General features: G+C 49.8%; 1 protein-coding gene across 1 annotated transcript in view; it reads right to left on the bottom strand.

Annotated features, from left to right (window-relative positions):
* The window catches only part of LOC122383136 (pleckstrin homology domain-containing family G member 3-like), a 32694-nt gene extending 17663 nt beyond the window's left edge, over positions 1-15031 (bottom strand). Inside the window, exons 1-3 of the mRNA XM_043369286.1 lie at positions 14792-15031; positions 8330-8430; positions 5811-5927 (exon numbers count right to left, since the gene is read on the bottom strand). Coding sequence (XP_043225221.1) covers positions 5811-5927; positions 8330-8430; positions 14792-15031 — 458 coding nt within the window. The remainder of the gene's footprint in view (positions 1-5810; positions 5928-8329; positions 8431-14791) is intronic.
* Positions 15032-15744: the final 713 nt, after the last annotated feature.

Here is a 15744-nt window from a genome sequence, read left to right as displayed (position 1 = left end):
GGCGGTCTGAGGTCAGTCGGTGGTCTGGGGTCAGTCGGCGGTCTGGGGTCAGTCGACGGTCACCGGTGGTCCGCGCGGTCCCACGGTGGCAGGGCTCTGCTGGAGCACTAACCACGCCCGACTGTACGGACCCGGTCAGCCGCAGTGACACCGCGCGCATAGTGGACCGAGGCTTCCGGACAGTTGCATGACCAGCATGGGTGTCGGAGCCGGCGTCGGCCAGGCAGGGTGACCCACGGAACACAGGACAGTCGGGCGGGAGGAGCGGCTGCGATGGGCTGGTTTGTAGGCGACACCACTGTTAACCCGCGCCCCTCTGGGGAGGTGGGGGCTATTCATAGCCCCCCCCCCCCCCCCTCCCGTTTTTCTGCAATAACTTCCAACCCGCTTGACGCATCGACGCCAAACTTTCAGTACCTTCGGCTGCATCCATTTGACACCTTGTGTCAAAATATGAACTTCGTAGCTACCATAGGTCGGCCGGAAATGACGTCAGAGTGACGTTATGTCCGGCCGATTTCGACGCAAAACATTGAACCACGGCAATCGCTCCCAAGAGCTCAGTTTTTAGGCTAGATCCAATTTCTTTGCAGGAAAGGATTCAGAATAGACTGCGCTATCAAACTGCTATCTCGGATTTTCAAAATTTTGAAAATTGTCAAAATTATATATAATAAAAATCAAAATTTATGCTTTTATATTTTTTCAAAAACTTTTTGACTCTTCGAAAAACCGGAATATGTATATGTAATAGAACAAATGCTTATGACTTACTCTAGCAAGTTTTATGCCTGAAACAGACTCTTTCCGCAGTCAGGAAATCGCATGCGAGAGCCTATTCCAATACATGGAAGCACGCTCGCATCAATCGCACGCACCTCCCGGATGCGATTGATGCGGGAAGAATTATAATGTATTTGAATAGGCTCTCGCATGCGATTTCCTGAACGCGGAAAGAGTCTATTTCAGCCTTAAAGGGACTATCCCACCTTCTAAAATGTTGTTAAAACCAGTTAAATTGTGCCCGACTTTATAGATTAGATGACCAGGAACACGGTTCTGGCATTTATTTTTCATTAAACATCTTAGGCTTCCCATATTCCAAACACAAACTTTCAAATATGTGACGTCACAGCCCAAAATTACCTCCTTCCCCAGGCCACATTACTGTCATAAAGCTGATTCTTTTTACTCTGTAGGCACTACAACAAAGTTCACACCAAGTTTTAAGCGATTTTTCAACGAACAAACCCATTTAAATCAGAATGACTAAACGAGGTGACGTCACACTAACGGTCGCTCCATGTTGAAGATAGGGCCTTGTGCAAGGCCCATTTTCAAATGAAGGGAACGAATTTCTTCAACACCAAGAGGCCGCGGGGGTTGCAATCTAGATAGATAGTGGTTTCTGAACCTCGCCGCAAACTTGGCTATCTCAACTCAAACCCCATGTTAAAGGTGGGATAGTCCCTTTAACCCTCGCCGGCCGAGGGGGGGGGGCGGGTGCCGCCCCCCCCCCCCATAGGGTTTTTTCGCGATAGCTCCGAACACGCTGGCGATAGAGAGCTGAAACTTGGCATACCTGACCTTTGATCCAAGCCGGATCTTTTGACACCAACCGCATTTTTGGGTCAGGTCAGGTCACTGACCTATGACGTCATAAGTGAACCTCTGCACGGTCTTCAGATGTCGCAACTTCGCAACGCCCTCACTGCCAGAGGAGATGTCACAGGGAAATGAAACTTGCAGGATCTAGTATCCATTATGAGTCCCACAACTTGTATATCTCGGATTTTTCCTAAAGGTCATATGAGGTCAGGTCATTTTCGTGACCTCACCATTATAAGTCAATGGGGAAAAATTCAAACTGCTATTCTGGCGCCGGGAACGATCTCCAACTATCTCAAGCACACGGAATCGTGATTTGATGCACTCCTTGCAAGGTTAGATGCGTCACTTTTGCAATGTTGACCTTGCGTGACGTCATTTATGACGTCATCAAGGTCAAATTAGTTTTTCGTCAATAACTCTTGATCAAATTGAGCTAGCGAGTCGGGAAAGGCACCAATGGACTCAGGAAGGCCTGCCGAATCGAATGATATGCGACATGACCTCTTTCGACCAACTTCGTGACCTGGGGGTGCTGACCTGACCTTGACCTGAGGTCAACACCCCAAGTTGACCTGACCCGGACAAAAAGTATATCATTCGACGCGCCTGAGCGAGGAGAACACGATGCTGCCAAAATCGGCGCTCTGCGGCCGTTTTTTGCGAAGTTATTCACCAAAAACTGAACCGTACCCTGGGGCACTTGACCTGACCTCAGAGGTCACCGGTTGACCTAGGACCTTAAAATCGGGTACCAATCTCTGCGTCTCGTAACGGCGCACACGCTCGTTTTTTCCGCGACGCGCTAGCTCCACCAGGGGCGAAACGGCGAGGGGGGGGGGTCGTACCCGCCCCCCCCCCCCTCGGCCGGCGCGTATGTAGAAAACCAATAGGTCCGGCGAGGGTTAAATGTCTTCAAAAAATGTCCAAGCTATAAGCATTATTGCAAACAATTCGCAATTATAATTTTTTCAAACCAATTTTTCAAGACGTATTTGACATCGTACCGTAAGGTGGGGCTATTTGAGACAGTGGGGCTATTTGAGACAGTATTTAAAAATGTTATGAAATAAAAACCGTTTGAAATTTATGCTTAATTTTTGCTCAGGCGATTTACTGCTCGATCCCACACCTTGCTGAGCAAAAATATCACATAGAAATCAAATGCCCTTCATTTTATGGTGATTTTAAATACTGTCTCAAATAGCCCCACTGTCTCAAATAGCCCCACTTTACGGTACACCAATATAGATAGCATCATCGTGTTCCTGAGCTCAAACTGCATCCAATAAACACCCTTCTTGTTGAAAAATTTTAACTTCAAATTTGACTTTTTTTTACCTGAAAGTGACCTGACCTAAGCTAAATTCAACTCAAAATGACTTCGAATAACACAAACGGCATCATCAAGTTCTAAATGTATGGCCTAAATGGACCATAAAACATGTGTCACGTGACCGACGCATGATATAATATTTCGGTGACCTGTGATAACCTGACCCTGACCTGAAAATCAAAGTACAAGTTTGGTACCATCAGGGTATCTAAAGCATCTGTTCACGAGTGTGTAAACCAAAAATGAGCCTGATCTGACTTCTAAGACGACGGCCAAAGCCCAAAATATGAATAAGCCAAAATGCTAATAATTTTTACTTTGACCTGACCTGTGACGTCATCGGTGACCTCGAGGTCAATGAAATTAGGTTTCGCTCGACAGTTTTTCCGGGGCTATCAGACACCGTTTGAACGATCGGTCCAGTAGTTTCGGAGTTAGGAGGGGGGCTATGAAGAGCCCCCCCCCCCCGCCCAGTTTCACCAAGTGCGGTAAACTCAATTTGGAGTAAAATACCAGACTACCCCACTCCATAACTACAAAAATACTACCCCGAAATTAAGTTTAACTAACTTGGTGAGATTGGGCCAAGTGCCCCAGTGATTGGGCCAGTAGGGCGCGTTATACGCAGACCGCAGTCGATGCAGCGGGGCGCGGGTTAAAGGAAATAGTTCACTTTTACCATGGAGTTTTGAACTGGAATAGCAGTTTTTTAGCTTGAGTTGAGACCACCACAAATCGAAAGCTTACACGGTCCAACCATCACCCTTAGGCAAAGATATTCCATTTCTCGTTCCGAAAAGAGTGTCCTAAACAAGAAAGTGATGAAGAAATACCCAGAATGCAGCCACCTCAGCCTCAGCTTGGCGCCAGCCAATCAGCATGCTGCTTACAACCAATGGGTTTGAACTATACGCAACATGATTGAATATTGATCAACGAGTAGTAATAAGTCTCATCGTCAAACAATATTTTATATAGAATATAGGTACCTAGTTCTTCCTAAATTAAAATAGGTATAGAAAATAATTTTTTATACAAAAAAAGTATTTGCTGATCATTTTTAACATAAAAAATCATAAAACCATTGCAAAAAAACTGATTTCGGAGAGCTGAACTATTCCCTTTAACCGGCAACTTCTGGCAAGACGCTACTGACGATTCACACATTGGCCGACACTTCCGTATATCAAAGGGGCATCTTTGAACGAACGAACATTTGTCTCGTGAGACGAAGAAGCATTAGCGAACAGGCGGCTCTTGTGGCGGTTCGGTCTGATCTTATTTCACCCCGATCAACACTTCACTACAATCAGCACATTGCACTGATGAGAGTGTATGATGAATCATCTGATCACTCTGGTGCTTTATCATCACCCTGATCACCACGTCACTCTGATTATCACATCCCTCTGATAATCACATCACTGTCATCACTCTAACCACCACAGAGAGAAAGAGGGAAGCAATGCTACGGCCGGCGGCAGAAACGAGCGCGCCTCGCCAGTCCGAGACGGCCAGAAAGAAATCCATCTAGAAAGCACCCTTTTCACCGCTAAACGGTGCAGATCAGCGGTGGAAATAGCGAAGAAGGGACGCAAGATTGCCAAATTGGAGGCGTGATTGGCGCACATTGGACCGGGACGCCGGCAGCCCGCGGGTAGTTCGATCGACGATCGCTTACTATTCATTTCACGAGCAGAGCGAAAGTCGACCTGCAGCGGCGGCCGACGCACTGCGGCGGTATCCAATCCACGGCTGGACTGCGGGAACGGTGTTCACGGCCGACAGAGTGCGCGTGTTTAGTAACGGCTTTTACATATATGGTATTCGGGCACTCTCGAGGGTCCTCTCATCACGCACTTTTCTTCTCAACAAAACATTTCTCAAGAAAGACGATACCAGAATCGCAGTATGCTATTTAATTTTCAATTTTGCACAATAAGGACAATATGTTATTCCATGCCATAGCCATAGTTTCCCTTATATCTTATTCGAATGCTGCATTCGCATTATTTCGCATTCATAACACGTATACGTTAAGCCGCATCAACTTATTCAACGTTTAGGTAATATTATAGCGGAACATTGGCGAATAAGTCGCAATGTCCTCTAAACAAGGCTCCTGACAGTTCATATCGTCATCTTAGAATAGCTCTGATCATTCCACCTGTCATTCCTCACATATCGGTGGAATGACTGACCGGGAATCCTCCCGTCCGCGCTGACTCAGAATGGCGCCGATATTTGGCGCGCTACTACACGCGACATTCGGAGTCCGCTCACCGATGCCCCCAGCGGACTACTCGAGCCTCAAGGGCGCTCTTTGTCCTTGTTGTGTTTAGGTATAGCTGACGGGCCGATCCACCGGCTCGGTAAAATTCTGACGGAAGGCTGCGCTGCATTTGTCCTCCAGCCGATTTCTGATTTCTGATTTCTGATGTTTTCTATTTCTTACTTACTTCCCATGTGACGCAAAAAATATATGATGATGATGATGATGATAATGAGCCGCGCTCTGCAGAATTCAACAAATAGGGAAAGCTCTGCTCGCCGCCTACACCGTCGACTAAAGCGTTGTGGCACGATAAATTCGGCCCTATTTGGATCGCGGATGAAAACAAATAAAAAAGGACAAACAATTGTTTATAGGGCAGATTCCAACTATTCAGCACTGGTTACCAATTCCAGATACGTAGCATTGTGAATTCATATTATGACAGTCCGGCACTTCTGCTTGCCTGGGAAGTGCATGCTGCGCAGTTGGCACATCGGCTCATCCTGGGATAGTATATGTGCTGTGCGGTACGAGTCTGGCAGGCTCACCTGGGATAGTGCGTGCTGTGCGGTATGAGTCTGGCAGGCTCACCTGGGATAGTGGGTGCAGTAGTCGGTATACACGTCGAACCTCAGCTGGTGGGCGACAAAACACTTGGCCACCCTCAGAGGGTCGGCTCGGCACCTCTGCAGCTCCAGCAGAAACGCACTGGAAACAAACACAGATCAACACATGGGCTGGGGGGACCGATACACCTCAATGACAGACATAAGACAATTACGTAACACCTGATAATCGTCAATAAGACTGTTGAAATGTCAACTACAGCTGTTGGATCACGTTACGTACACGGCGCCTCCAAAAGAGCTACATGCTTGGGTCAAACAGGTTCATCAACAGGCCACCGTTACCTGAACTGGCGCGCTACAGAAAAATGGCGGCGCGTGCTACGTGTCACAATGTCTTCATTGTCTGACTGGACAGTCCGGAGAAGATGCAGTCAAATAACGCAACCGTTCGTCGGACTGAATAATAGTGTAATTAAACGTGCAGTCCATGCAAGGCCTCAATGCACAATGACGTGCATTGTTGGTCATGTGCGGTACCAAAAGGCATTATGAAAACGCCGGATATTTTTTTCGTAGCGAGCTGGACCACTTTGAAGCCATGTCGGTGGGCTAGATATGATGATCAAAAACAATGCAATAAAAAATAACCGATGCTTCAGCATTGCATTCAATGCAATTAAGAAAATTGGAAAAGGAATCTGAATTTGTCACCGCTGTATGTTTATGTCATGGTTTTGCTTAGGGCCTTGGTTTTGCTTTTCACCGCAAAAAAATGCTTATGACGCCACAGAAACACAACCACAGTAACTACAGAGTTCACCTTGAAAAGAACAACGCGTGAATGTTGCCCGGTGATCGAGTGCAGGCAGCTGCCCATAACTGCCAGGAATAAGAAATAAACAGAAACCAAACGGTCGCCTACAGGCTACAAGTCACTGAAACGACAGCGCTTGGTAGAAGTGCTAGCGACGCTCATTTTAATGTCATTTAAGTCATCCATGCTGTGTGCACACGCTATGGATGTATGGATGCCTATGTAAATGAATGGTCTTGGCCTAGAGTGATGGTCGACGTCAGGTTAGTGTGTCTTATCCATATTCCTGTAAATACAAATCATAAATAACAAGAAAATAAATTACAAGAATACATCGAAAGTTCGTGTATTTGCAACTCGTCTGAAGGTGCCTGCCATAGGCGGCGGAACGGGGAGGGCATCGGGGCACCGTGCCCCCCCTCCCCCTTTGATTTTGGCATTTTAACATTAGCGCTAAAGGCGTTGCATGGAATGAATGGGACCAAAAGTCGTCAGTGCCCCCCCCCCCCCTTAACCCGCGCCCCGTAGGGCTATCGGCGGACCCTACCACCCGTAGGGGAGGGGCCGTTTTGGCTCCCCCTAATATCTCGGAAATTTACCGGCCGATTTTCAACATTCAAACGGTGTTCGATAGCCCCACCGAGGAACTACCTTGTGACCAAATTTCATTGACCTAGGTCAAACCGATGACGTCACAGGTCAGGTCAAAGGTCGGATTTTCACCGTTCACAGGCATTTCAAGAAATGTGTTGTGAAATCGAGTGAATTGGTAATTTATGAAAACCATCGATGGTACATTGTTCGTCAAACACATACTTTGCTATCTGAGGTCACTGATACCAGGTCAGGTCACAGTGAGGTCAGGTCACCGGGGGTCACAATATGAAAGTGTGGTGTGATACATATTTTATGGTCCATTTTACATGACAAATGCGATTATGTGGGTTAGGCAGCCTTTGGGGCCAGCCTGGGTCACATTTTGGTGAAGGTCAGGTCAAGGTCAGGTCAAATTAGGTCAAATTGCAAAGTTGATATTTTTGCATAAAATAGGTATCGAATCGATGCAGCTCGTCACGGGGAGTCTAATGGTGGTCTTTGTTCTGCTCTAAGAGGTCTAGAATTGCCAAAAATGGAGTTCGAAAATTTGACGTCATCATTTTTGAACAGTTTTTCGCTATAACTTGGCCAAAAACGAGGTATGGATATGAAATTTGGTATGTAGATAGAAGACGGTAGGTACTATTACATATATTCCGTATTTTTCGAAACTCAAAAAAAACTTTTTTGATTTTTCGGCTAATATATAAAAAAATGCTTTTTTGATTTTTGGGGGTCAAAACTCAAAAATCTCCAAAGTCCGAGATAGCAGTTTTGTAGCCCTGTCAATTCTACACCTTTTATGTCTTGATCATTTTTCTGTATCTTCAAAGCTGTAGGCCTGACAGATCTTCTCGCGAAGTTCTTTTTCGGTCGAAAATGACAGAACATGACGTCATTCTGACGTCATTTGTGGCTGACCTACCATAGCCTCTGGAAAAAAAATTTTGGTCACAATGTGTAAAATTGATGCTCGGAGGGGTTTTGAAAGTTTGGTGGCGATATCTCTAACCGTTTAGGAGATATCGACGGAAAAGGACAGGGAGGGGCCGTTTCGCCCCCCCCCCCCTACGGGGCGCGGGTTTTGAAGGTGTTCCGCTGCTACTGGTGCCTGCCACGTCCTCACTGACCTGTTGCAGAGGTAGATGTCGCGGTAGTTGCCGAACAGGATCTCCTTGTGGCCGTCCCGGAGGCCACGCGCCGGGTTATCGCGCCAGTACTGCAGGTAGCCCTGCGTGACAACCAAAAGGGAAGGCACTCAACTTTGAGCGATCAAACTCAGCAGTCATATCGTCGCACCCAGACCGCTGCAGTTAGGCCTTTAGGGATCAGGGAGGTTAGGCCGTTACGGAACGTATACGTTCCGTACACGAGGATGGCGCAATAGAAACATCCCTGAACGTTCCTAAGACACCTCCGATAAGTCATCGCAGCTTGTTGCATCATCGATAAGTGATCCATATCAACTGCACGACGACCCCGCCAAGACAGCAAAACACCAAAGCTCACCAAACATGGCAGACCATCACTCCTTGGGAAGTTTGCTAGACTTTTCATGTGCCATGTACACGAATATACCAGCCCTGCCACGCGACGGTTGCACGCAAGTGGCGACGGACTGGCAGTGCCGCCGCCGTGCCGCCAAACAGGTGCCAGCACTGCACCGTCGCCAAACTGCAGCAATGATCTGACATGGCATGCAGCATTGACATCACCCACGGAGGACTTTCCTCGAATGTGTGCCTTCGCGAAGATAGTGAGCAATACATGTTGGTGGCTATACTCAGAGTAAGTATACCTACTGTGTGGAGACTGTGAGAGCTAGAGCCCATTTGCTGGGTCTGTGGTTGCGAGGTGGGGGCAATGATCCAAAACAGGGGTCGAGAAGCCAGCCTATCGGCCATGGCTCACAAGTCACTGGTTACAGGTCATAACCAATTATTTATCAAAAATATGTCACCGGTCACCGCAGGTCACTTCTACTCAAAGGTCACCATATCATCATAGGTCAACATAGGTCATAGGTCACCGGTCACCTCTGCTCAGAGGTCACAGCGCTTCACCGGTCACTGCTGGTTACGTAACAATAGTCGTCGCTAGGCACAAATTTCAATCAGATACCGAAGTTTTGTAAGACCAATAACATGCCAATGCCGATTGGAAATGTGGCATCTCAAGCCATCATTGAACTGAAGCTATCATTGCCTGCAACAGCTTCGTTGGTATTTTATTTGGTATCGGTTTACAAATTTTTCAAATCTCAGAGTTCTTGTGAGTCACCGCCAATCGGTCACAATGCACCTAGATATCAAATCAATAGAAAAACACAATTCTAACGAATAGTGTTTGTCTATTTCAAACAGCCTGCGGTTATCTATAACTGGTCGCCGCTGGGCAGTATTTGGTCAGAGGTCAGGGGTGAGCGGTGACCGCACCCCCACACCGACCGCAGTCACTCGGTGGTCGCCTCCCCGACAGTTCCAGCACTCGCGCGGCGGCCGTTCAGCCGCACTGACCTCTGAGCTCACCCCTGACCTGACACTGGCAGCGCCGGGGGACTTCAGCTCAACCAATCAGCCGGCCGCTACGGCCAAACCACCGGCCGGTAGAGCCGCGGGCAGATTTATCAGCGAAATGGCTAAGTGGTCCACGTGACTCACAGACCCGTGAGAACAGCTGAGGACCCGACAGGAGCAGCTGGCCAGCCCCCAGAAGCAGCTGGTGACCCAACAGCAGCAGCTGTAGAGCCCACATGTGCGACTCCGGTGACCCCGTAGGCAGCTGGTGACTCCGGAGAGCAGCTGATGAGAGTCCCGGCTTGCCGCAGGGCTCTGTAATAGCCGGGACCGCGCCGCGCCGGGCCGGGCCACACCAGTTGCCCAATGGCCCACCAGTTTTTGGCATTGGGACGGGCAGCTGCGCACGCTATCTGCTGTAGGATCGCTGAGTGCGGGTCGAGTGGACGGCGCTCATGGCTGATCAGGCCTCCGTCAGGAAGTGGATCCATCGGTCGCCGGCCTTGGCAGCCGCCGTAAAACGCCCGTCCTCGGCACGCCGAAACTGCACCGGGGCAGTAAGGAGCACGCTACAACCCAGGCAGGGAGCCGACCGGTGCAGCAGAGGCTCCCAGATCGCTTGTCAAGACGAGATCAGAAGGTGTCTCGGAACCAGACAGGGTTAGACCTCCCAAAGCAGCTGATCCAATAACAAAAAAAAAATACATCATGGTAGCTCTTCAACTGGCACCCTTGCATCCACAACAGATCTTACGGTACAGTAAACCGCATCCAGGCTGAATGAAACTATATAGCCACTGCTATGGAGGGCTGGCTGGGCGAGGCAGTGGTCACTGGTCAGGCAGTGGTCACGCCAGCAGTGCGAGGGGGTTGAGCTGGCACCTGGCAGTCGGCACGAAACACCGAAACCCGAGTCTGGCCGCCGTGCCGCCGCGGGGACCGAGCGGCCGGCGCAGCTGAGGGCAACGGCCCGCACGCGACCGACCGACCCACCGTGCGGTCCACCGACCGATGACCGGCAATAGAGAAGCGGGGTGACTGCTGGGGACATTAACCGAGGAGATTATGCTATCATGTGGTGAGGTTTAGCCAGAAATTGAAAAAAACATCTTGATGACCTTTTTGGCAATTCATTTCTAACTCTTTCTTTGTCCTGTCCATCAGCGTTTCTAATTTTCGACTAAATGCAGCTGGGTAGTTACCTATTTACTAGTTCAGATAAAACGTAGTTCACTGAGCCAGGGGTGGAGCTTCCTATTCACTTAGTGGGGCGCCTGCCCCACCAACTTGCCATTTTGCCCCACCAATAAGCGTTTTGCCCCACCAACTTAAGCCGATTTGCAGGACTTTACTGCTTAGCAAACCTATGTTTTTCGCATTGAGGACAGGGGCGTCGCCACGGATTTTTGACTGGGGGGACGGATTGGCTGACTAAAAACCCAAAAGTTAGTTAGTTTACCGTACAATTTCAGGCCTATGCACTACTTGTAACGCATACACAATACACATGTTCTCATGTTCTCGCGTGGAGGCGTTATTAGTCACACTCTTTTCTACCTGTGCATGAATTGGCGGCGCGAAGCGCCGCGAAAATTGGCAAAAACTCTTGGCAAAACAGTCCCAAAACGCATAAATTTTGAATCCCGCCTAATAAGTTTGATACCAGGACAGTTAGGGTCTGGTCACCAAGTCCAGCAGCCCTGCCTCTAAAAAATCGTGTGGTCCTCTGTAAACCGCTGTCAACCATAGGTACAGCTTTTTCCAACTTCTGTGCAGATGTAGAGCTACAGGGTGTTGCAGATAAATTGGGACTAAGTTCATGACCTTACAAAAAATTTGGTATGCGGAGGAACATCATGGAAATTTGACACAATATAATTTCAACAATTGTTTTTCATTTGATATTGAAATTTTAATCCTAACATATCGCGCAGTCATGGAGCAGCGTCGGAGGGAAACGATTGGTGAGTTAGTTCGCGCCGGACAGAGCGCGAAGGACATAATAAGTTTAACTGGGTACCCAAAGTCTACCGTGTACCGAACTATCGCGACTGTAGGAGCTGGAGGGGATGTCGCTCGACGTTCTCACACACCTCGCAGTGACCGAAAACGGACACCGACATTCCTGAGCGGCTTGAAACGCTCGATACAGGCCAAACCGAGGACCTCGATGAACAAGCTTGCGCGTGCCCGTCACGTGAGCAAGAGCACCATCAGCAGAGCCGTGAGAGAGGACCTCGGGATGAAGTCGTTTACCAGAAAACGACGAAGCCTCCTGACCGAACCAGCAAGAGCGATACGAAGGGAGAGGGCACCGAAGGTCCTCAATCTCCTCAAGCACCTCGGGAGTGACGTCAGAGTATTTGTCGATGAGAAAAAGTTCATCGTAGAAGAGGTCGCCAACCGCAGGAACTCGCGGGCTATCGCCTACAGCCCTGATGAAGTGGCTCCCATGATGAAAGGCAAAAATCCGGCATCAGCAATGGTGTTCGGGGCCGTCGCAACTGATTGCCGCATAATGCCGCCCCATGTCATGCCTGCTGGTGTGACGATCGACACTGACGCGTATTTGACCATCCTGAAGGAGTCTCCCATCCCCTGGATGATGAAATACTATGACTTGAGCAAAGTCATGCTGGTGCAAGACTCCGCCCCAGCACATGCTTCCCAGAGGGTGCAAGATTTCCTGAGCCAGAGGATCCCCCTATATGTACCCAAGGACATATGGCCCTCCAACTCGCTTGACTTGAATCCATGTGACTTTTGGATGTGGGGCGTGGTAGAACAAAAGTCCAACTCGACCACTCCTGCCAACGTTTCTGACCTGAAGAAGGCCATCAGGAAGGCAGTCAGCACCATTGACCAGGACGAGGCCCGGCGCGCGTGCTCCGCTTTCCGGCGCCGTCTCGAGAGGGTGCGGGACGCCGACGGCGGTCACATCGAGTGACAAGGCTGTGCGTACATGACACAATACACGTGCGAAGTTTCAACTTTCTGTGTTTTCATTCACCGTATTAATAGCATGCTGAAATTAGGTCTGAAAATTCCCAATTTACCTGCAACACCCTGTACACTGCAGCTGCACTGCAGTGCAGCTCTGCAGGACTGCGGGGTCGGAGTCGACTTCGGTCGTAGTCGACGGTTTTGGTCGGATACGGAGTTGGAGTCACCAAAATCGTAACAGACTTCAACTCTGAAGTCAGAGTCAACGTCATCCCCGAGGATGGGTCGAATAAGAGCTGGAGATTCTGTTGGCTGTGGTGATTGTAGGGGTCATGGTAAGACCAATGTATGTAGGGGCATACTGAGCATTACGTCCTCCTGCACTGAAAACAAATTGGCCGGGCTGTTGCGGGTTATCCTTCAATTAAGTGTAAGGTACGTCCGGGTTAATCACTCATAGTGCGGGTAGAACCATGCGAGTAGATAGGGTACCTGCTTGCGATATCTGGAAACAACAGATAAATCCGCGCTGACAGGGGCTTGATACACTTTTTACGTGTAGTTGCTAGCCGACGGTGGCGGATAGCGGGGAAAATCCGGGATTGATAGGTATCGGTTACTCTCGCCAGGCGGATTCATTATATATGTATAGCGCGGATAAGTGTCACGCACTCCCTCACACCGGGTTGTCAAGTTTGCCTGGTGGATTCCTTCACCCGCCAACTGCGGATACACTTCCCGCGCATGCGCGTGCGCATGCGCGTTGCCGGCGGTGCACCTCCGGCAACGAATCTCGTGCGACGCCATCTTCCTGACTGTGTTGACGGTGCTGTGGTTTGGCTGTGGTACTGCTGTGGACTTCTTCTGGCTGCTGAATTTCGCGGATAGAGGTAAGGACGCTCTTCAAAACTAACTTTTTAACCCGGAGAGATATACAGAGTGAGTGTACCCTTTCACTTAAGGGCAAAATGATTCTTGCAATGCATCTCGTGTAGATATAGGTACCGATTGGGTGACCACGTGGACTCGTAATCGTTTTTCTCTGTGGCCACAGGCAAGGGCTCCGCCACGGACTTTTGGTTGGGGGGGACGGGGGACAATTCTTCGCTCATCGCCCTGTGTCTCCTCTAAACCTAGGGTACCCCCAAATCGTGTTTTCTCATCGGATTTAGGCCACTTATTTTTCGTCATAGCCCTGGCACGATTTTTTTTTTAAGTCCACAAAATCCAGTCAATATCACGATATGTATTCACCATATGTTGGCCATTACGAGAACAGCGCTTCAATGCAAACGTTTTTTACCCTGCCCCAAACATTCTCAAACTATTGCAGCTAGCTTCAATGCCTTCATCTGATTGGCACTCATACATCACAAATATAGATATTCACAATCTAGGGTATCACTTCACTGCAGGTGATAGCGTCGGCCTCCGCCCACGCCGCCTCGCACCTCTACCCACGCGAGGCGGCGCCCCCTGACCACCGACCCGTCACGCGGGCCACAGGCGGTCCGCGCGACGGGCCGGCGGCCCGGCCACCCAACAAATGTTGGGCGGCCGGGCACGGGTTAGCCCGGATGGGGTAGGGCGGAGGCTCTTCGCCGCTCGGAGCGATGCCCAGACATCATTCGCTCACGTATCGTTCAGTATGGGGACATCAGCTCCTCAAAACTTTCCGAAAATCATCCGACGGGAATCATTCCTACTAGCAAATTCCCCCGCCAGGGCACGAATGTCGACCGTTTCGAGGCGATCCTTATGAACGTGGCATAGGGCCACGGCGTTGAGGCGCGTTTGACCCATAGTTGACCTGAGCCACGATTTTAGCCTCCGCAGAGCACTGAAGCTGCGCTCTGCTGTAGCCGTGCTGGCAGGAGGAAGGAGCAGAAGTTTCAGCAAGGTTTTCACCTGAGGCAAGAGCATCCGTGAGTCTTCAGACATACTCTGGTATTCAGTTCCGGCTTCTGCAAGGCAGCTGAAGTTCTTTGCAGCTTTGAAAACATGAAGCTGAGGAAACAGTTCATGCAGGTCCAGATCATTTGGCCACACATCCATGCTCTTTTTCACAGTTTCCAGGTGAGTCAGGTCAGCTGGTCCCAAAAGAAGTCTCTCGAGCTTCTCCTGCTGCCGCACACCAGCGCCCTCAAACCGTTCTGAGATCTGCATGCAGGCGGTGTCCAGCACCTTCACCAGCTCTATCCGGAAAAATTCTCGGGGTCCGGTCACTTTGTGGCCGGGTGCGTTGCCTGTGAGACGCTTTGGTGGGCAGATCTGCCTTGGGACAGTTGGTGCCTCCAGCTCCAGCGGCGATTCTTCAACAGCCTGCAGCGCGCGGCTGACTGTCTCGTCAGCACACTCGCGCACACCCGCCATGAAGTCACGAGTGGCTCTGGCGCCCTCTGAGAGATCTGACACCGTGCAGGTTTTTCTTTGTAGGCGACGGCTCAAGTGGTCCAATGGCGCCAGCATCGTACGCGCCATTACTAGCGACACGTACATGTTCCCCGACCTCATCTGTTCTAGCAGGCCACCAGCGCGCGTAGCCACGTGTCCGCGACCCTGCGACAGTTCTTCCAGAGTTTTGACGATTTCACCGTACATTTCGATCGTGGTGTTCACGGCTTCCAGCCTGGCTGTCCACCTTGTTGGGCAGAGTGGCCTAAGCTTCGCCATGGGCGCCTCTCCTGTTCCGTCACAGACGGCCTTGAACTTTTTCCTGAAGTGTATTGAGTCCTTGAATAGAACACCGAGTTCATTCACGTTCTGGAGGGCCTTTGCGATGGACCTGGACGCCGCACACGCATCGTTCACTACAAGATTCGTGCAGTGGGCCCCGCAGTGGACAAAAACAGCCAATGGCTGATCCTTCCTGATGATCGCTTGAGCTCCTTTGTAGACCCCCGACATATTCGCAGCTCCATCGAACCCCAATCCTCTTAGGTGCTCCAGTGGCAGGTTGAGTCTCAGCAGCACATCTTTCAGCATGTTTGCGATCGCCTCACCTGTTGTTTCAGTCAGTTCATAGAAGCCTAGAAACTCCTCATGCACGTTCAACTCACTGTCAACATAGCGCACGCAGACAGTTT

Source organism: Amphibalanus amphitrite, unplaced genomic scaffold (genome assembly GCF_019059575.1).
Source record: "Amphibalanus amphitrite isolate SeventyFive unplaced genomic scaffold, NRLGWU_Aamphi_draft 000156F_arrow, whole genome shotgun sequence".
NCBI classification, from domain to species: domain Eukaryota; kingdom Metazoa; phylum Arthropoda; class Thecostraca; order Balanomorpha; family Balanidae; genus Amphibalanus; species Amphibalanus amphitrite.
Note: the sequence above shows the minus strand (reverse complement) of the source record. Positions and strands in the feature narration are given on the sequence as shown.